Source organism: Daldinia vernicosa (genome assembly GCF_022497035.1).
Source record: "Daldinia vernicosa strain CBS 139.73 unplaced genomic scaffold F5Y00scaffold_2, whole genome shotgun sequence".
Lineage (NCBI taxonomy): Eukaryota > Fungi > Ascomycota > Sordariomycetes > Xylariales > Hypoxylaceae > Daldinia > Daldinia vernicosa.
This window is the reverse complement of record NW_025953918.1, coordinates 254,491-274,139: the sequence shown is the minus strand read 5'-3', so window position 1 is coordinate 274,139 and position 19,649 is coordinate 254,491. Positions and strand designations below refer to the sequence as shown.

Genomic DNA, 19,649 nt, shown 5'->3' with positions numbered 1-19,649 from the left:
CAGTATGCCGGGTTCTGAAAGGACTTGTCGTCCGTCCTTCGGCCTTCTCCTGCCCCTCCCCCACTTACAAGTAGTCTCTTATTACTGACGACTGGGGGCTAACAACCTAGTGGAGGAGGCCGATCCTGTCTCCACGTCCCAGGTTCTACACCAAATTGTTACTCTTCCTTATGAATAAGTAATAACTTTTTTTTCTCTCCCCTACTGACTTTGAAATTTGTGTAGAAGCCTTGATCTGATCTCTAAACCCGGCTTGGCTCCTCTTTCGCTCTGCCTGATACATACATCCATAAAAGCCAGGCTTGTTGCCACACCTCCCCCTTCGACTGCTCTCTCTTCTTCTTTCTTTTCTTTCTCTTGCCAGATCAATTAGCGAAATACCCAACTTTTACTCGAGAGACTAAACTTCCTTCCTACATACACTCTCAAGAGCACTTAGCTAGAGAGATACAGAGCATCGCGCAGAACTTGAACTTGTGAGTATAATTACGCATTTCTACAATTCCCATATCTGTGACACTTCAATCCAACTACCTCCCAATGGCCACGACGATAAAGCGGCGGATGCCGACCCGGAAGCGGAACACCTAGATGATGGCTCTGTTATACCCAGAAACCGGAAGAGGGATCGAACAAGCGAGACGATCAGCATCTGGATTCGCTGATAGACATTCGTGGGTTGTCAATTCGGCGTAGGGGACAAAAAAAAAAGAGTTGCGCTCCCATGGATGAAGCACTGAACTTTCCCTCCAAATGGCCGATGCACAAAATCCTTGTCCTGTACCATACGGATGATAACTGAAGTATCGGGGCCAAACAAGCATCATATGCACGATCACCAACCTATCAAACGCAAGATCGATAGCCGCATAGTTGCGCTTTGGAAGCCCTGTCATTGGCTGTCATCATATCTTTCCCCACGCCACTACTGTGAGGATACCCATGATTCGACAACAGGGTTTCCTGATTCAGGCTGCATCTGCATGGGTACGTCGTGGTGGTCCTTCAACCTAAGCTCAATGACGCCAGTGGTGCATTCGGGGCCACGCGCAACACCGAAAAGTTATTCATTCAGAATCGCTTATTCTTTATCTTGTCCCCCGCCGACAAAGGCACTTTCAATACTTGTCGGCCGTTTTTGCCCCTCCGCCAAGTGGAAAAAAGGGATGGTCTTTTCTGTGTGTCCTGAGGGGAAAAAAAAAAAAAACCGGATCATGAAGTTTTTAGCTGCAAAATTTCATAGTCCGCTTCAGTCCTTCCCGATTGGTCCTCGAATACAAAGTTTACTAGGTCTTGAGCAAACGCGGATCTAGCGCTGAAGAGAGTTTCTACTCTGCATTCCAGCTACAAGCGTCACATGGCAAATCCACTCTGCGCAATATATAAAAGAGAGAAAAAAGGGAAAAAACGGAGAATAGGAAAGAAGAAAGAGTCCAATTAAAAAAAAAAGAAGTTGCGCTGGTTGTTAGTTTGCTTGTACATCACCACCCCGCATCTGCATCCCCCATCAACGACGCCACCTTTTGGACCCTCCCCCCCTAAATAAGAAATCTACTGGTGTTCCGGACTTCCATACCATTGGATCAGCCAAGACGCTTTACTCTACGTTATCTTTCACGTTGTCATTGTTGCTACATCTGCCGACCCAAGGCTTAATTACTAGGAGCTGACATAGAATTTGTGTATTAGACAAGAGACCTGACGTTTAAGCAGCGTCAGCTGCTCTCATTCGCCGTTATACACACACGGGGCTGCGTCTCTCGAGGCATCTGGACACCTCCGACCCTATCTCTCAGTACTCATACCTCATCTGGCTATCCCGTTTTCCTTGCCTGACATGGGCTTTCTTGCCGACTTCGACGATAGACAAACACAACTAGAGTCCGAGGCCGATGCCTACCATCCTTATGAATATCAAACAGATAATAACGATTCCTGGGCTGGCGCCCTCCCGGTGAAGCAGTACGTGCCGAATAGTTAACCGGCTGTGATGTGATCATAAAACTAATTAAATCTCCGTAGAGGATTGTACGATCCGAGCTTGGAAAAAGATGCGTGTGGTGTCGGTTTCGCTTGGTATGAGACCCGCGTAGCCTACTTCCTCTTATATATACAGAATAGCCGACTAATAACTTGTGTAGCCATATCAAGGGCAAGGCAAGCCACAAAATTGTTAGCGATGGTCAGTTTTTAATCCTAGCTGTGAATCGCGTTAGAATCTTTCAACTAACCGTAAGCAGCGCGAAACCTCCTTTGCAACATGACCCATCGTGGTGCGGTTGGTTCTGATGCTCGAGATGGCGATGGTGCTGGTGTTATGACATCTATTCCCCACAAGTTCTTTATCAAAAACTTCGAAAAGGAGGAAGGCATTAAACTGCCTCCTCTGGGACAATATGCTGTGGGAAACCTTTTCTTCAAGCCGGATGAGGAGACTTTGCAGGAGTCGAAGAGGCAGTTGGAAGATATTGCCGAATCGCTGGGGTTAAGAGTTTTGGGTTGGCGATCACCCCCTGTAGACTCTTCTCTCCTTGGTCCTGCTGCGTCTTCGCGCGAGCCATTCATTCTCCAGCCTTTTGTTGTTCTTGCTTCTGCGTATGGCTCTGGAAATGCTCCTGAAATGACGGACCCAGAGAAATTCGACGAGCGACTATTCGAACGACAGTTGTATGTCCTTCGGAAGCGTGCTACCCACTCCATCGGCCTCCATAACTGGTTCTACCTATGCTCGCTGTCCAACAAAAATATTGTCTACAAGGGACAGCTTGCTCCTATCCAAGTATACCAGTATTACCATGATCTGGTAAATGCTGATTACGAGGCCCATTTCGCCCTTGTACACTCTCGTTTCTCCACGAACACCTTCCCCTCGTGGGATCGTGCTCAACCCCTGAGATGGGCAGCCCACAATGGTATGTGTAGTTCTAGAACGCCCATAATGATGATGATGATGTATGTCTAACTCCTTTATCAGGTGAGATTAACACGCTCCGCGGTAACAAGAACTGGATGCGCGCCCGAGAGGGTGTTATGCAATCCGATATTTTCGGTGATGAGCTTGAGCACCTGTACCCGATTGTCGAGGCTGGTGGCTCTGACTCGGCTGCTTTCGACAATGTGTTAGAGCTGCTTACTATTAATGGTGTTCTTTCATTACCCGAGGCCGTCATGCTGATGGTTCCCGAGGCCTGGCAAGGTAATACTGCTATGGACCCTAAGAAAGCCGCATTCTATGAATGGGCAGCTTGCCAAATGGAACCGTGGGATGGCCCTGCTCTCTTTACGTTCGCAGATGGTCGATTCTGCGGTGCCAACCTAGATCGAAATGGTCTCCGTCCTTGTCGGTACTATATCATGGATGATGACCGCATTATCTGTGCTTCGGAAGTCGGTACTATCCACGTTGACCCTGAACGGGTTATTCAAAAAGGTCGGCTACAACCAGGCCGCATGCTTCTTGTTGATACCCAAGCTGGACGCTTGATCGACGACTCGGAGCTTAAGGCGACTGTCTCTAGCCGAGCTGACTTCCATTCCTGGATCGACCAGGAGCTTATTAGCTTACCAAAGGTCCTAAGTCAAGTATCGGATAAGCTGGCCGTAGACATTGCAGCGAAGCCAGACTCTACTCGCCTCCAAGAAGACCCTCTATTGCTTGCTTTTGGATATACTTATGAACAGGTCAGCCTGCTCCTCGCACCAATGGCATCGGACGAGAAAGAAGCATTGGGATCCATGGGTAATGATGCGCCGCTGGCTTGCCTTTCTCAAGCCCCCCGTTTGCTCTATGAATACTTCCGACAGCTTTTCGCTCAGGTCACTAATCCCCCTATTGACCCTATCCGAGAGTCTATCGTTATGTCCCTGGAATGCTATGTCGGACCGCAGGGTAACTTGCTCGAGATGGACTCTTCTCAGTGTGCCCGATTACTACTCCCAAGCCCGATCCTGTCAATCCCCGAATTCAATTCCCTGACCAACATGTCCAAGATTCACCCCGAATGGACTGTGAAGATGATCGATCTCACTTTCCCGAAATCGGAGGGTACTGCTGGATACCTGAAGCATCTTGACTTTATTTGCGACGAGGTTACGGCTGCCATTGAAGCTAGGGATCGAATTATCGTTCTCTCCGACCGAAAGACCTCTGCCGACCGCGTAGCCGTCTCATCACTTTTAGCTTCGGGTATGGTTCACCACCATCTTGTCAGCAACAAGTGGCGATCTATGGCGGCAATTGTGATCGAGACTGCAGAGGCCCGCGAAGTTCACCATATGTGTGTCCTGCTCGGCTATGGCGCTGATGCTATCAACCCATACCTTGCGATGGAGTGTATTCTAAAGCTCAACCGCGAGGGCTTGATCCGAAAGAAGCTTTCCGACGATACTCTTATCGCTAATTACAAACACTCATGCGACGGTGGTATCCTCAAGGTCATGAGCAAGATGGGTATCTCCACTTTGGCCAGTTATAAGGGTGCTCAGATCTTCGAGGCTTTAGGTGTTGACGACGAGGTTGTGGAGCGATGCTTTAGGGGCACGGCTTCTCGTATCAAGGGTCTCACTTTCGAGCTCATTGCCGAAGACGCGTTCCGCTTCCACGAGCGCGGATTCCCCTCTCGATACACCGTCGGAGTTCCTGGTCTGCCAGAATCCGGCGAATACCACTGGCGTGATGGTGGTGAGGCACACATTAACGACCCGACTTCTATCGCGAATATCCAAGATGCCGTCCGCACCAAGAACGACAAGTCGTACGAGGCTTACTCTCGCTCGGAGTACGAGCAGATCAAGGCCTGCACCCTGCGCGGCATGCTTGACTTTAAATTTGAGGAGAGCAACCCAATTCCGATTGAGCAGGTAGAGCCGTGGACGGCTATTGTTACGCGATTCTGCACGGGTGCCATGTCTTATGGTTCTATTTCCATGGAGTCTCACTCTACTCTAGCTGTTGCCATGAACAGATTGGGTGGCAAGTCGAACACCGGTGAAGGTGGCGAGGATCCTGAGCGGTCGCAACTAATGCCCAACGGTGACACGATGCGATCTGCTATCAAACAGGTCGCTTCTGGACGATTTGGTGTCACGTCAGCATACCTTGCCGATTCCGATGAGCTGCAGATCAAGATGGCACAGGGCGCCAAGCCTGGCGAGGGTGGTGAACTTCCTGGTCACAAGGTCTCGAAGTCTATTGCTCGAACCCGTCACTCGACCCCTGGTGTCGGTCTTATCTCGCCTCCTCCTCACCACGATATCTACTCCATCGAAGATTTGAAGCAACTCATCTACGATCTAAAGTGTTCAAGCCCCCGCTCTCGCGTCTCTGTCAAGCTCGTCTCCGAGACTGGTGTCGGTATTGTCGCTTCTGGTGTCGCAAAGGCTAAGGCCGACCACATTCTTATCTCTGGACAGTAAGTAGCCAATCTTTTAATACCCCTTGGGATTAGTACTAACTCAACTCTTTTCAGTGATGGTGGTACTGGTGCTAGTCGGTGGACTGGTATCAAGTACGCTGGTCTACCATGGGAGCTTGGTCTTGCCGAGACCCATCAGACTCTCGTCCTGAACGATCTGCGTGGCCGAGTTGTTGTCCAGACCGATGGTCAACTCCGAACTGGACGTGACGTTGCCATCGCTTGTCTGCTTGGTGCTGAAGAATGGGGTTTCGCTACCACTCCGCTGATCGCCATGGGATGTATCATGATGAGGAAGTGCCGTAAGTAAACTCGAAGTTTTAATAATTGTAGGCAAATAACTAATTATCTTTAGATCTTAACACTTGCCCGGTGGGTATTGCTACTCAGGACCCAGAGCTTCGCAAGAAGTTCAAGGGTACACCTGAGCATGTGATTAACTTCTTCTACTACGTTGCCAACGAGCTCCGAGCTATCATGGCCCAACTTGGTTTCCGAACAATCAACGAGATGGTGGGACATGTCGAGTGCTTAAGGGTCCGGGATGACCTACGAACCAATAAGACCGCCAACATTGACCTCTCACTTATCCTTACTCCTGCTCACAAGCTCCGACCTGGTGTTGCGACATTCAACGTCCGAAAGCAGGACCACCGTCTATATGTCCGACTTGACAACAAGCTCATCTCGGAAGCTGAGTTAACCCTTGACAAGGGACTTCCGTCTCGCATCGAGTGTGATATTGTCAATACCGACCGAGCTATGGGCACATCCCTATCTTACCAGATTTCCAAGCGCTACGGAGAAGCTGGTCTGCCAATGGATACTGTGCATGTCAATATCAAGGGCTCTGCCGGTCAGTCTTTTGGTGCCTTCCTTGCTCCCGGTGTTACGTTAGAACTGGAAGGCGATGCCAACGACTATGTTGGTAAGGGTCTGTCAGGTGGTCGGCTCATTATCTATCCTCCTCGGTCGGCTGTGTTCAAGGCTGAAGAGAACATCTTAATCGGCAATGTCTGCTTATACGGAGCTACTAGCGGTACCTGCTTCTTCCGAGGTGTTGCTGCCGAGCGTTTCGCTGTCAGGAACTCAGGTGCTACGGCCGTCGTTGAAGGTGTCGGTGACCATGGTTGTGAGTACATGACTGGTGGTCGTGTTGTCATCTTGGGAAGCACTGGTCGCAATTTCGCTGCTGGTATGTCGGGTGGCATCGCCTATGTTCTTGACATCCACGACGACTTCATTGCCAAGCTTAACACGGAGATGGTTGAAGCGTCCGAGGTCGATGACCCCACTGAGATTGCCTTCCTTCGTGGACTAATTGAGGACCACCACCATTACACCGGATCTGAGCTGGCTGCTCGCATCCTTGTAGACTTTAACAGGGCACTCCCGCGCTTTGTTAAGGTCCTTCCGGTTGACTACAAGCGAGTCCTCGAGGAAGAAGCCGCCAAAGCCGCCGAGGCTAAGCGTGCCGAGTACAACCTCCCCATCGTGTCTGGTGTCCAGGCTAAGAAGGAGGAGAAGGCTGCCAAGCTTCAGGATATCGAAGAGACCGTCGGTGATAATGCTGCCGAGAAGAAGCGTGCTCTTGTTCTTGACAAGACTAAAGGATTTATGAAATACCAGCGTCGATCCGAGAAGTACCGTAGCGTCAAGACGAGGACCAAGGATTGGGCTGAGCTCTCTCAACGCTTGAACGAAGACGAGCTCAAGTACCAGTCAGCGCGATGCATGGACTGCGGTGTTCCCTTCTGTCAATCCGAGACAGGATGTCCTATCTCCAACATTATCCCGAAATGGAACGAACTGGTATTCCAGAACCAATGGCAGGATGCCCTCAATCGTCTGCTCATGACCAACAACTTCCCCGAATTCACTGGCCGTGTCTGCCCTGCGCCGTGTGAAGGTGCCTGCGTTCTTGGTATCAATGAGGACCCTGTTGGTATCAAGTCCATCGAGTGTGCAATCATCGACCGCGGTTTCGAGATGGGCTGGATGGTCCCGCGACCGCCTGAGGTCCGAACTGGCAAGAAGGTTGCCATCATCGGTTCCGGACCATCTGGTCTTGCCTGTGCCGATCAGCTAAACAAGGCCGGTCATACCGTCACTGTTTACGAGCGCGCTGACCGAGTTGGTGGTCTCCTCATGTACGGTATCCCCAACATGAAGCTTGACAAGCGTGTCGTAAAGCGCCGAACAGATTTCATGGCTGCCGAAGGTGTACAGTTCAAGACTGGAGTCACCGTTGGTGAGGACATTACTCTAATGGACCTCAAGGCAAAGAACGATGCTGTCGTTATTGCCACCGGTGCTACTGTTGCCCGAGACCTTCCTATCAAGGGCCGCAACCTCGAGGGCATCCACTTTGCCATGGAGTTCTTACACAAGAACACCAAGTCTCTACTCGATTCCGAGCTGGCTGATAATGCTTACCTTTCTGCCAAGGACAAGCACGTTGTGGTCATCGGTGGTGGCGACACTGGTAACGATTGTATTGGCACTTCAGTCCGTCATGGTGCCAAGTCGGTCATCAACTTCGAGCTTCTGCCCCAGCCTCCGCCGCAGCGTGGCCGTGACAACCCCTGGCCGCAGTGGCCCCGCATCTACCGTGTCGACTACGGCCACACGGAAGTGGCTCAGCACATGGGCAAGGATCCCCGTGAATACTGCATCATGTCCGAGGAGTTCGTGGACGACGGTAGCGGCCGTGTCAAGGGCATTAACACCATCCGTGTTGAGTGGACTAAGTCCGCTACTGGCGGTTGGGATATGAAGAAGCTCGAAGACACCAAGCAATTCTTCCCCGCTGACCTTGTCCTCCTTTCTATGGGTTTCCTCGGTCCCGAGGCCCGCGTTCTCGGTGATGAGATCGAGAAGGATGCTCGAAAGAACGTCAAGACTCCTCCCGGCTCCTACGCCACCAACGTGCCTGGTATCTTCGCGGCTGGTGACTGCCGCCGTGGACAGTCTTTGATCGTCTGGTAAGTCAACTAACTCACTTCCTTCGTAATTGAATAAACTTATGCTAATCATTTATTTCAGGGGCATCAACGAAGGACGACAAGCTGCTCGCGAGGTCGATCTATACCTAGAGCGCTACACCAATCTACCCGTTACCGGCGGTATCGTAAAGCACACCGCGCAAGAGATTTTTAGTGCCGCTGCGGCGTAAATGTACTACTCCCACCAAAGCAAAATAAGAACAATCCAAAAAAAAAAAAAAAAAAAAAAAAAAAAAAAGGTTTCTTCAACGAAAACGGAGAACCCGAAAAGACGAACGCGTATGTACAGCTAGCTATGTCGAAACCCACAGATCTTTGGACAGGCTCGGTGCCTTTATTTTTACCAAAAAACCAAGGGGGGGTTGTGGTGGGACGTTGATTTTGTTACGAATAGTTGAGTCACGATACGATACCACGAATAAGCACAAAAAGGACAAGAGAGAGGGACGAGAGCGCTTATTTTTATTATTCTTCGCGTTGATTTCTAAAAAGGAACGGCAAGGGAAACGGAAGGGATGGGATATCTTGAGGAAAATACATATATACCACCTCACGTCGGTCGCTGCTAGCAGGGAGTTATTGTAACTATAACTAGTTATGTTTATCATGCGTAGGCAGTATTGTTATATGATTAGTTAGCTGGGCTAAGGACGAGGGATGTGTGGTGTGGTGTATGGACTTGTATATAGGAGGTATAGGCAAGGAGGGTGTGGTTAAGAATATATATGTTTTTATAGTATTTGGCGGTTTACTTGATGTGTGATGATTTTGATTAACTATGTATATTGATTAGATGGGGGAGAGTGATGTCCTACTTCTGCATTTTATTATTATTATTTACATCATCTCCTACTATCATACGGTCATGTATATAGATCTAGTATTTCGGCTGAGCAACATGAGAGATTAGACATATTTTCTTTCCCTTTTCCCTGTTGTCGTTTGATATTCCACAATTAGCCCGTCGCTGTTTCTTCCTTCAAATATTTTTTCATCTCTTCTCTATGTAGCGTAATCGTTAGGCCATTTCGATCAAATTCACATGCTTAAGAAAGCACGTTTTACAAGCACGCGACCTCATTGGCAAAAATGTTGGACGACGGGAAATCGACTATGCCCTACGGAGTCTGGAGCTACCCCCCCTGGTCAAAGGTCGAGACTAGAACTTAGCCGGAGCCCCGCTAGAAATCCGTGACCTGTGACGCAAAGAGCTCGAAACACGGCTGCCGATCGTACTACGTATTCGTACTGTGTAGGACACGCCCTCTGCCGAATTTACTCGTCTACAAAGTATCTTATTATTACAAAACTGTCCGTTTGACACATGATTGCATCTTTTTATATCCCGTTTTCTATTCAATTGGCCCGAGATTACTTCTAGTTTTTATACCTCTTTTGTTTAAAATCTAATTACTTAGATATCCATATACACGACCGAAAACAAGAAAATCTCGTTATCTCGACAACCCGCCCCCCTAAGCCCTCCCTGGTCGGAACGAGCTCCGCGACTTTTGAGCGATAATGCGTTTCGGCAAGACTCTTCGCGAGTCTGTATACCCACCATGGAAGGACCAGTACATAGACTACGCGAAGCTGAAGACGATGCTGCGGGAGGATAGGAAAGAGGACGAGGACGTGCCCTGGACTGAAGACGACGAAAACAAGTTCTGCGACGAAGTATTCAACGTACAGCTGGAGAAGGTAGCTCAATTCCAAGAGAAGACCGTCAGCGGATTAAAGGAGCGCGCCGAGGTCGCCTTCGAAACATTGAAGGAGATGACACCCTCCGACGAGAAGCCTAAGAGCGATATCACGGCCGCTCGGCTGAAGGAGCTCAAGAACGAGCTTGACGCCATCACCAACGAGGTCAAGGAGCTGAAAAAGTATAGCAGCGCCAACTACACCGGTTTCCTCAAGATTGCGAAGAAGCACGATCGCAAGCGCGGTGACCGTTATAAGGTCCGGCCTATGATGCGGGTCAGCTTGTCGGATCGTGGCTTCAACTCGGAGCAGGCATATACGCCTCTCCTCACGAAGCTATCTTTGATGTACTATGCCATCAACCAGAACCTAGACGAGGGTGAGCAGTTGCAACCGCTGGACTTTGATTTGGAGAATCAGCCCGAGGTGCATAATGGCGAGCGGTACACCGCCCACAAATGTGAGCTATCAAGATCGTTGCAACTCTACATTCGAGCTAACATAATATTTAATAGTTTGGATACATCCGGAAAACCTCCTTGAGGTCAAGACCGCTATTTTGCGACACTTGCCTGCTCTTATCTACACCCAACAAGCCGGGCAAGAGCCCGACGGCAATGAAGATCCTAAGATCACGTCGCTCTACTTCGACAACTCAAAGTTTGAACTATATAGTAGAAAGGTGGACCGCCAAGTCGATGCTTCATCTTTGAGGTTGCGCTGGTATGGACAATTGGACGCGAACCCGAAGATTGTCCTTGAACAGAAGATAGTTCGCGAGAATGGCATTAGCGAGGAAAAGAAATTCATGATCAAAAAGAAATATATCAAGCAATTTATCGATGGAGATTACAAGATGGATAAAACTATCCAAAAAATGGAAAGACAGGGCCAAACAGCCGAGGCTATCGAGTCCTTCAAAACTACTGTGAGAGAAATCCAGGAATTTATCATCCAGGCCAAGTTGGAACCTATCCTACGGGCCAATTATACCCGTACGGCGTTCCAAAAGCCTTCCGATGATCGCATCCGAATTTCGATCGACACTGACGTCGCTTTTATCCGTGAAGACACCCTGGACCGCGACAGGCCATGTCGCGATCCGCAGGAGTGGCACCGACGAGATATCGACGAAAATAATATGAAATATCCCTTCAAGAATATAAACCAGAGTGAGGTGTCAAGATTCCCTTACGCACTTCTCGAGATCAGACTGAAGGAGGAAGGAGGGCGCAAGCGGCCGGGATGGGTAGAAGACCTAATGGCTTCTCATCTTGTTCACGCTGCGCCAAGGTTCTCCAAATTCGTACATGGAGTTGCATCCCTCTTCGAGGACTATGTTAATCAGTTACCGCTTTGGTTGAGTGATCTTGAGACGGATATTCGTAAAGATCCCCAGACGGCGCACGATGAAGAGGAACAACGGAAAGCGCAGCAGGCGGAAGACGCCATGGTTGTAGGCAGCTTCTTGGGCGGCGGCGCTGCTGCTGCCAGAATTGGTTCTTATAAACCAGCAACAAGTTCGCCGGTTGGAAAGTCGTATCTATCTGAGCGAGCCGCTAGAGAGGCTAGGGCGTCAACACCTCCGACTGCTGTAAACGGTCGCGGTGGAAGGGATGATGAGGACGGTACAGGGAATGGTTCCACCCAGCAAAGGAGTTATGGGACCCTTTCTTCTGTTTTCCCCGGCTTCTCCCTCTCCCGGTATTCTCGAGCAAAGCGTCAGCGGGCGCAACTCCCCGAAGGCGTTACAAAACCAGAGGTCTGGCTCAAGAACGCGGGGCCACTTCAAGTTGAACCAAAGGTCTGGCTTGCTAACGAGCGGACGTTCCTCAAATGGCAGCACATCTGCATTCTTCTTGGTAGCTTGGCAATTAGTCTATACACAGCAGCGGGAGAGAACTTCCTCGCTGAGTGTATGGGCATTACGTATGTCGTGATTGCTATCCTCGCTGGAGGATGGGGATATCTTATGCTACACAAGCGCCGCGACATGATCGTAGACCGGAGTGGCAAGGATTTTGATAACATGCTTGGGCCGCTAGTCGTCAGCGTTGCCTTGATGCTCGCTTTGATATTTAATTTTGTGTTCTCGGTAAGATGTTCTTCATATTAGTCTTCCATTATCTTGGGTGACAACTGACCTGCCCTCTTACGTTTAGTACCGAGCCGCGTTTGCGAAATTGGATAATCAGCTATTGAACGAAACTGAAATAGCGTTTATCGGAGAGCTCTTGTAAAACATGAAAAGCTCAAAAGGACGATGGTATACGTTGCCTGTGATACTTTCTTATGAGAGATGTGTAAGAAATCTGTTCGTTCTATACTTCGTGGATGGTTTGATTGGTGCCCCTGTATTGGATATGTCAAAATTGTTGTACACATAGGCCGGCTAAATATACCGAGAATATGAATATATACCTGGATAATAAGAAACTCATTGGCATATCATTGGCTTTAAGACAATGGAATGCAAGGAGAAAAGAGTTGCACAAATAGTAATCCGCCAGCAGTGAAGATGGAGAAAAGGGAATGTCGTACATAATAATTCGGGGTAGTGGGGTTATGTAAGCAATTAGCTTAGTTAGTGTAGTTAGTGTAGTTAGTGTAGTTAGTGTAGTTAGTGTAGTTAGTGTAGTTAGTTAGTTAGAAGCTATTATCCACGCAGCTGCTACGGCTGAACTAATATGTAGCGACTTCTTTTTCCTGAATGGCTGCTTCCAAATGCAATGTCTCGTTTCAGCATGATGCAGTCAATGACCAAGTCCATGAGGCTGGACTCTTCTGCTGGATTGTGCATGACACGTTCTTCACCTGCAGCTTCCTGTTTCGCGCGTCAATGTGCATATTTCAATACTTGTAGTTCCGCAACTTAAAAATAATAACTCCAGTCTTTTGGCGTGATATCAACCTGAACTAAGTACTTTTTCTTAAAGTCCCGTATCAATCTAACAATTCAACAATTCCTCGGTTTCGGTTTTCTTATTATTTTCATATGAAATAGTAACAAATCGCGAGTTCATATATTTCCGAGTACCGAGCTAGGTACATATACCGAATTGCCTTGTTTGCCTCATTTGCCTCATTTGTCTTTCCTTGACGCTTTACATGTAGCTGCCCCCAGCCACAAAAACTGACGCGTACCTACATCGTGCAACATCGGCAACGAAGATATATCGAAATATTCCGCGTCTCCTCACTTATCTACCTTTATGCCTAGAAAGGATCTACCACGAACCGACCATGTCCGAACCAAAGAAGAAGGGGCTTTTGAGTGGTCTGATGCGCAGGCTTAGTAACGCCCAAGGGAGCGGTAAGCTGGTATGTATCTCGCCCCGCAGCAAGTTGATGCCTTACTCACGAGTCACGAGGTAAAGGATCCGCCATCGAGACGGGCAAGCGAAGGCGACATACCCGTACGAAGACATCGGTCTGATAGACCCGATGTTATCAATTCTCGTAGGCGGCCGCGCCGTCCGGATCCACGTGATTCAAAAGGTAAAGGTAGGGAGCAGCCAAACGGCCACAGGTACGAACCGGCACCCTTGTCGGAATGGCCCCCATCTGGCATCTCCAAAGAGGAACAACTCACCCTCGGCCACGCAATGGAGCTCATCTCGAGAGGTGTTCCAGCACACAAGGGGCACAAACGGCCTATCCCTCATGCGTCGGATCATTACTACGGGCTATACACGACGACAGCTGGTAACCACGGCGATGACAATGATACCGTTAACCAGCATGATGCCATGACCCAACTCACAACCCTGAGCATACAGGGCTTCAATCAACCCAAGTATCCTTGGGAGACTCTTGAACAACCAAGTCTTGCTTTTGGATTCGGAGGACGACCGGGTACTATCACCCTAAACCACTGGGCAAATATATTTAGCGCAATCCCACCACCGATTGCGCTCCGTGACCCTGGAGTTGTGCCGAGAGAAGTTGATTTAGGTTCGATATTCGAACGACTACAGGATTTGGAGGCTGGTTTAGAAGATGGGAACGACGAAGTCTTATATCGTCTATATAAACGATTTCTTAAAGACCCTGACAAGCTCTTCAGCCCGCATAAGACGATGGAGAAGCAGATTACGGATTTGGTTATGTGCCTTTCAAGCCCAGATTGGATTGATTTCTCGAATCCGAAGAACCAGGTCGTCACAAAGTTTATTTATGACACGGGCCCCGAGAACCAGCAACAATACCATAAATTCTTCTACCAGTTGCTCTTAAGCCTTGAGCTAGAATTACGGATCAATTCGAAAAAGCATCAGGACCCAGCCAAGGAGAGACTTGTGGCGCAGATACCACCGAGAATTCAGTGGAATTTAGCTCTCGCCAGGCGATGGAGGGATTTTGTCCGTATCGAAGATTACGGCGAGGAGCCAGATCAGATCAAACTACGGTTCAAGATGAGGAGGAGACAGGTCAGCATGCTAAAAAGATTCGCTCAGATGATGAAATGGCCGAACCTCGCCGACACGATAAGCGAGCTCAAGCAGAGAGATAATGAGGGGACGCTGATGATCGTCAGTTCGCACGCAATGGCTTTCTTCAGCGGTCTAGTCTTACCAGGAGTATGAACCTAACATTCACCCCTTATTTAGGTCATTGTTGAATTTGCTAATTTTCATGTAGCCCACATTCCCATTTCTCATTATGAACTCTTTGATCGATATTGACCCCGATAAGGCGACTGATAATCTTGCTTTGCTTACGCACCTTCACCCTCACTGTGGCTTCCAGTACCGCAATAGTTATACTTATTGGAGATCGGCCTGTATCGTTGGTAAAGTACTTGCGCCGACATGCCACGAGATCGCTGGATGGGTTGGTCCAGCTAGACCGACAAAAGACTTGGGACGCTCTCAGATTGCCCGGATTCGCTCGAAAAAACCGCGACAGAATATTCTAACGCCAGAGGACGTAACTTCTATGAGCGATAGATCGGACCCCTTAGGACCACGGTCTGAAATTTACCCCGTCGGGGATTACGACTTGTTGACGCCCGATACGGATGATATAGTAGATACAGTCCTGCTTGAGCAGGTTATTCTCAAGGAAGCTACTGATAAGCAAGATTCAGGCCCTCAATGGTTCGACGCGTCGATACAGTTCGCTATTGATGGCGTATCTTGGCCACTTCACCTCACATTTGACGTGTCGTTCATCAATGCTTGGCCGTGCTCTGACGGACCTCACCCTCTGTTCTTTGACTATGTCTATACTCCCCGCAAAGTTGACGAGCTCGTAGATATCTTAGACTGGGGTAAACCAAATTGCAGGGAAAGAAGCTTTCGTTCAACGCCAGCTGGCGGAAGCAAGTCACCGGAATTTGAACCCATTGTGGGAGGGGATGACGCGGAGAGAGTCCTAGTGGTTGAGGCGTTCGGCAGCAGCGACAATGAAGTCTTGGCGCGCGCGTGGTGCTCTCACTGGGGACTCAGCGCAGTAGTGGCGGATATTGGCAGGACTTGGTGAGTTGTTCTCGTCGCACGACGATGATAAATGATTGATGATTGATTGATGGCTAATGCGACACAGCATGGCGTGCGCTATCCGCGAAGCTTACGCAGCAACCTTAACGGTTGTAATTCTTGTTGAGGATCAGCCGGGAGATGCAGAATAACGAGGTGACAGTCGGAAGTTTCATTGCGAGTGCTTGTGATCGTCACGATCACCGGCAAATGGCGACGGCGCAGAACGAGGAGACACACATACACATACTAATCTATTAACGAACATACTGACGCAGTCAACGACTTTCACGATGGTTACACAATTATACAGGTGTTCTAGGTATTAGGGGAATGGCATAGGATAGCTAAAAATTTGCTTTTATAGCCCGGAATAGGGAGTTTCGCATAGATATACCCGTTCAGTCAGTCCCATTCCGCCATTCCGGTCTTAATTGTATTACTATTTCTCCCACGCAAGACAATGTTGAGTCCTGCTTTGGAAGTGCGGCTTTTTAAATGGATTACCTATGTTGGCTGATCGGCATTCTTTGCGGAGGGTGCTCGACGAACCAGAGGACTCTGACTACAACCGAGAGGCAGGGAGTGGCGGTTTGCCACACCACAGATCATCGTGACCTCCCTCCTAATACCGGACTTCCTTACTGCAAACGCCCGAAAGCCAAGTTGGCGGTGGACGTATGTATGCTGGTTGTGTATGCCGGTATGTACATCACATCCTGACATCCAAGCATTCGTCAACCCTGTCGTACATAGTACAGCTGTAATGTGGGTTTTTCGCTTAGTGCAAATTCTCTTAAGATGTCAGGATGTCAGACCTGCGCATTGGTATTCTCCAATAAATCCTGTGTAAAATTTTCGGCCCTCCCACGTTACTATGTATTGTCGGCTCACCCGAAATTTTTGTGGAGTGGGCTTGTCACCCAACAAAAGTCACGATACCTATCAGAGGTGGGAGTCTGGAGGTTAGGCGATAGGAAGAGGTACAGGTAGGTACTTGGCATCGACGGACTATAGACAGCGCGGAGGGGAAGGCGGTTTAAATTAGGGAAAAGATTAGCGGGGTATCGCTTGGCTTTAGCGGCTTCCGTCCCCACATCCCCCACCTTGTGACGACAGTACGGTACTGCGGTGTACCCTGCAAAAGAGTAGGATTCGCACCGGCTTCGCCCAAAGGTCCAGGCAGGCTAGGCTGACCCAGGCCACTCTAAAGGTTTCAATACTTTTTTTTTTCTTAGAGAATGGGGTAGAGGGGGGGTTACAAGGGTTAAGTAACAAGGGGGGTAGCTTCTTAGTTCTTAGACTAGTAGTATTCTTTTATTATGTAGACAGCTCACGAGGCTTGAAGTGTTAAAGTAGTGGTACCCTTTTTATACTCCTATAACAATATTTTTCCTACTCCTCGGTTTCCCATCGGGTTTGCTTCTTGCCTTCGTCCTGCGCGAATTGTTTCATCATTACCGGACTTGTTTCTCGAGCTAACACACAATATTCGGACGACGATTGGAAAGAACGTCTAGCTCGGCATCGTGTCCTACCCGAGGAGCACACAACAATTGGGTGGATTAAAGTTTCCTCTAGTGATTATTAACTCTATTCACATATTCGCTCGTTTTACCGTGTACGCCAGAAGTAGAAGCAGGTGCAGAAGTGGCTGACTCGAGGCCGCACCTTCCCCCACGATGGAGTTAGTCATGTCCATGTCCCAAGTCTCAAGTCTCCAGTCTCAAGTCCCATGTTCCAAGTCCTTAATCTTTCGACACCGTTTAACCGTTTGATCGGTTGATCATTTGTACAACCGAGGAGTTAAAGATAGGTTCTGACAAAGAGTTCCCGTCTAGTACCCGGAATATAATTCACTTCGAGGATAACGTGCGTTTTTATAAGAGCTTCCTATAACACTCTTCCCCTCAATGTCAATACAGCTTCATGGATCCAGTCAATTAACACAACCACCATGCAGGATCACTACATTGGTATTGACGTTGGTACCGGTTCTGCCCGTGCCTGTCTGATAGACTCGTCTGGAGACATCAAAGCTCTAGCGTCTGAGGCCATTAAGCTATGGCAGCCCCAGCAAGGTTACTATGTACGTTTCTTTCACGAAGCTCCCCTCCCTGCTTTGTCTTGATCAATGTGACGTGGGACCTAACAAAGCTTAAAGGAACAATCAACTACCGATATCTGGCACTGTATTTGCCATTGTGTACAGCGCGTCGTCCACCAATCCGGAGTCGACGTTGGTCACATTAAGGGCTTAGGTTTCGATGCTACTTGCTCGCTCGCAGTCTTCTCTGAAAAAGACGACCAACCTGTCGCTGTTACCGGTCCAGACTTCGAGAACGACGGCAACGATCGCAATGTTATCTTATGGCTAGACCACCGTCCCGTCCAAGAGACGGACAAGATCAATGCTACAGGCCACAACCTGTTGCGATATGTAGGCGGCAAGATGAGCATTGAGATGGAGATTCCTAAAGTATTATGGCTGAAGAACAACATGCCTAAGGAGCTATTCGACCGCTGCAAGTTCTACGACTTGACAGATGCGTTGACCCATATGGCTACCGGCAACGAGAACCGAAGCTTCTGCAGCACAGTTTGCAAGCAAGGCTACGTCCCTATCGGCGTAGATGGAAGTGAGAAGGGCTGGCAAGAAGATTTCTTTACCGAGATTGGACTGGGCGACTTAGCCAAAGACAATTTCAGGCGCATGGGAGGCGTTAATGGAATTGTAAGCTCTCCTCCTCTACTCTCAATTGGTCCTCTGCTATATCGGGACAATTCGCTAATTCATCACTTAGAATGGCAAATACTTCAGCGCGGGAGAACTCGTTGGCCATCTGTCTGACAATGCTAGCAAGCAATTAGGACTGCAGGCTGGCATCGCAGTTGGCAGCGGTGTAATTGATGCCTATGCCGGCTGGGTCGGCACCGTTGGAGCAAAGGTTGACACCGAATATGGTCACGCAGACGAGAGTGCCCCAGCAAACGACCTCGCCCAAGCCTCTACTCGACTCGCTGCTGTAGCTGGCACGTCCACCTGCCATCTTGCCATGTCAGAGAAACCCGTGTTCGTCAACGGAGTATGGGGACCTTACCGTGACGTACTCCTGCCTAACTACTGGTTAGCAGAGGGTGGTCAATCGGCGACGGGTGAGCTTTTGAGACACATCCTCGAGACACATCCGGCACATAAAGAAGTTGTACCTCTCGCAGAAGCTATGCACATGAACATATACGACTACATGAATGGCCATCTAAGGGAGTTGGCTGAGAAAACTAATGCTCCCACCGTTTCCTACCTTGGACGGCACTTCTTCTTCTACGGTGACCTGTGGGGTAACCGATCACCTATTGCGGACCCTAACATGAAAGGATCCGTAATTGGCCTCAGTCCTGACTCTAGTGTTGATGGTCTTGCCTTGTATTACTATGCCACTATGGAGTTCATTGCTTTGCAAACACGGCAAATTATCGAGGCTATGAACAAAGCGGGCCACAACATCCAGACCATCTTCATGTCCGGCAGTCAATGTCAGAACGATATGCTTATGGACCTCATCGCCACTGTCTGCGATATGCCGGTGTTGATTCCCCGATACGTCCACGCTGCTGTGGTGCACGGGGCGGCCATGCTTGGTGCGAAGGCAGCAAGCGCAGATGCTGAAGGCAAGACTGAGAACCTCTGGAGCATCATGGACCGAATGAGCAAGCCGGGTCGTCTCGTTAAGCCCGGGACCGACGCGAACGAGAAGAAGCTCTTCGACGCCAAGTACGAAGTATTCCTGGAGCAGTGCCGGACCCAACGGGAATACCGTTCTAAAATTGACCAGGCTACTAGTGCCTGGGGTCTTGAATACGTAAACTAGACAAAAGGGGACTACTGGGTATGGTATCGGGAACTAGGTGTTAATGAAAAGCTCTGGGACTCATGAGCAGGCGCGGGCGGTAGAGGGTAGAGCACCTGCAGAAAGACTAATGTCATAGGGATACAGTCGGCGATTTAGACTAGGTTAACTGCATACATACGCGTATATTGCTAAGCT

General features: G+C 49.1%; 4 protein-coding genes across 4 annotated transcripts; all 4 read left to right on the top strand.

The window, feature by feature from the left end:
• Positions 1-1,575: 1,575 nt before the first annotated feature.
• Positions 1,576-8,651, top strand: F5Y00DRAFT_58562 (glutamate synthase). Its single transcript, XM_048013840.1, has 8 exons — positions 1,576-1,962; positions 2,023-2,076; positions 2,142-2,182; positions 2,241-2,912; positions 2,975-5,411; positions 5,469-5,716; positions 5,770-8,398; positions 8,460-8,651. The coding sequence occupies exons 1-8, from the start codon at positions 1,838-1,840 to the stop codon at positions 8,587-8,589; spliced, it is 6,336 nt and encodes a 2,111-aa protein (XP_047869649.1). The 5' UTR covers positions 1,576-1,837; the 3' UTR covers positions 8,590-8,651.
• Positions 8,652-9,687: 1,036 nt separating this feature from the next.
• On the top strand, positions 9,688-12,742 carry F5Y00DRAFT_223401 (SPX-domain-containing protein). The gene is made up of 3 exons (XM_048005873.1): positions 9,688-10,580; positions 10,636-12,215; positions 12,283-12,742. The coding sequence occupies exons 1-3, from the start codon at positions 9,941-9,943 to the stop codon at positions 12,358-12,360; spliced, it is 2,298 nt and encodes a 765-aa protein (XP_047869648.1). The 5' UTR covers positions 9,688-9,940; the 3' UTR covers positions 12,361-12,742.
• A 621-nt stretch (positions 12,743-13,363) lies between these two features.
• Positions 13,364-16,500, top strand: F5Y00DRAFT_269128 (uncharacterized protein; the record flags this gene model as incomplete). Its single annotated transcript, XM_048012381.1, has 4 exons — positions 13,364-13,441; positions 13,492-14,700; positions 14,762-15,600; positions 15,668-16,500. The coding sequence occupies 4 exons, from the start codon at positions 13,364-13,366 to the stop codon at positions 15,750-15,752; spliced, it is 2,211 nt and encodes a 736-aa protein (XP_047869647.1). The 3' UTR covers positions 15,753-16,500.
• A 423-nt stretch (positions 16,501-16,923) lies between these two features.
• Positions 16,924-19,565, top strand: F5Y00DRAFT_58492 (Pentulose kinase). Its single transcript, XM_048013839.1, has 3 exons — positions 16,924-17,689; positions 17,765-18,334; positions 18,405-19,565. Exons 1-3 carry the CDS (start codon positions 17,558-17,560, stop codon positions 19,470-19,472), a joined length of 1,770 nt encoding a protein of 589 aa, XP_047869646.1. The 5' UTR covers positions 16,924-17,557; the 3' UTR covers positions 19,473-19,565.
• Positions 19,566-19,649: the final 84 nt, after the last annotated feature.

Excerpts from the sequence above, each read along its gene's own strand:
- F5Y00DRAFT_58562 (XM_048013840.1), top strand. The coding sequence starts at position 1,838 with ATGGGCTTTCTTGCCGACTTCGACGATAGACAAACACAACTAGAGTCC. Across the intron at positions 1,963-2,022 it reads GGCGCCCTCCCGGTGAAGCA|AGGATTGTACGATCCGAGCT; the intron begins GTACGTGCCGAA and ends AAATCTCCGTAG. Across the intron at positions 8,399-8,459 it reads GGACAGTCTTTGATCGTCTG|GGGCATCAACGAAGGACGAC; the intron begins GTAAGTCAACTA and ends CATTTATTTCAG.
- F5Y00DRAFT_223401 (XM_048005873.1), top strand. The coding sequence starts at position 9,941 with ATGCGTTTCGGCAAGACTCTTCGCGAGTCTGTATACCCACCATGGAAG. Across the intron at positions 10,581-10,635 it reads GCGGTACACCGCCCACAAAT|TTTGGATACATCCGGAAAAC; the intron begins GTGAGCTATCAA and ends AATATTTAATAG. Across the intron at positions 12,216-12,282 it reads TATTTAATTTTGTGTTCTCG|TACCGAGCCGCGTTTGCGAA; the intron begins GTAAGATGTTCT and ends TCTTACGTTTAG.
- F5Y00DRAFT_58492 (XM_048013839.1), top strand. The coding sequence starts at position 17,558 with ATGCAGGATCACTACATTGGTATTGACGTTGGTACCGGTTCTGCCCGT. Across the intron at positions 17,690-17,764 it reads AGCCCCAGCAAGGTTACTAT|GAACAATCAACTACCGATAT; the intron begins GTACGTTTCTTT and ends CAAAGCTTAAAG. Across the intron at positions 18,335-18,404 it reads TGGGAGGCGTTAATGGAATT|AATGGCAAATACTTCAGCGC; the intron begins GTAAGCTCTCCT and ends TTCATCACTTAG.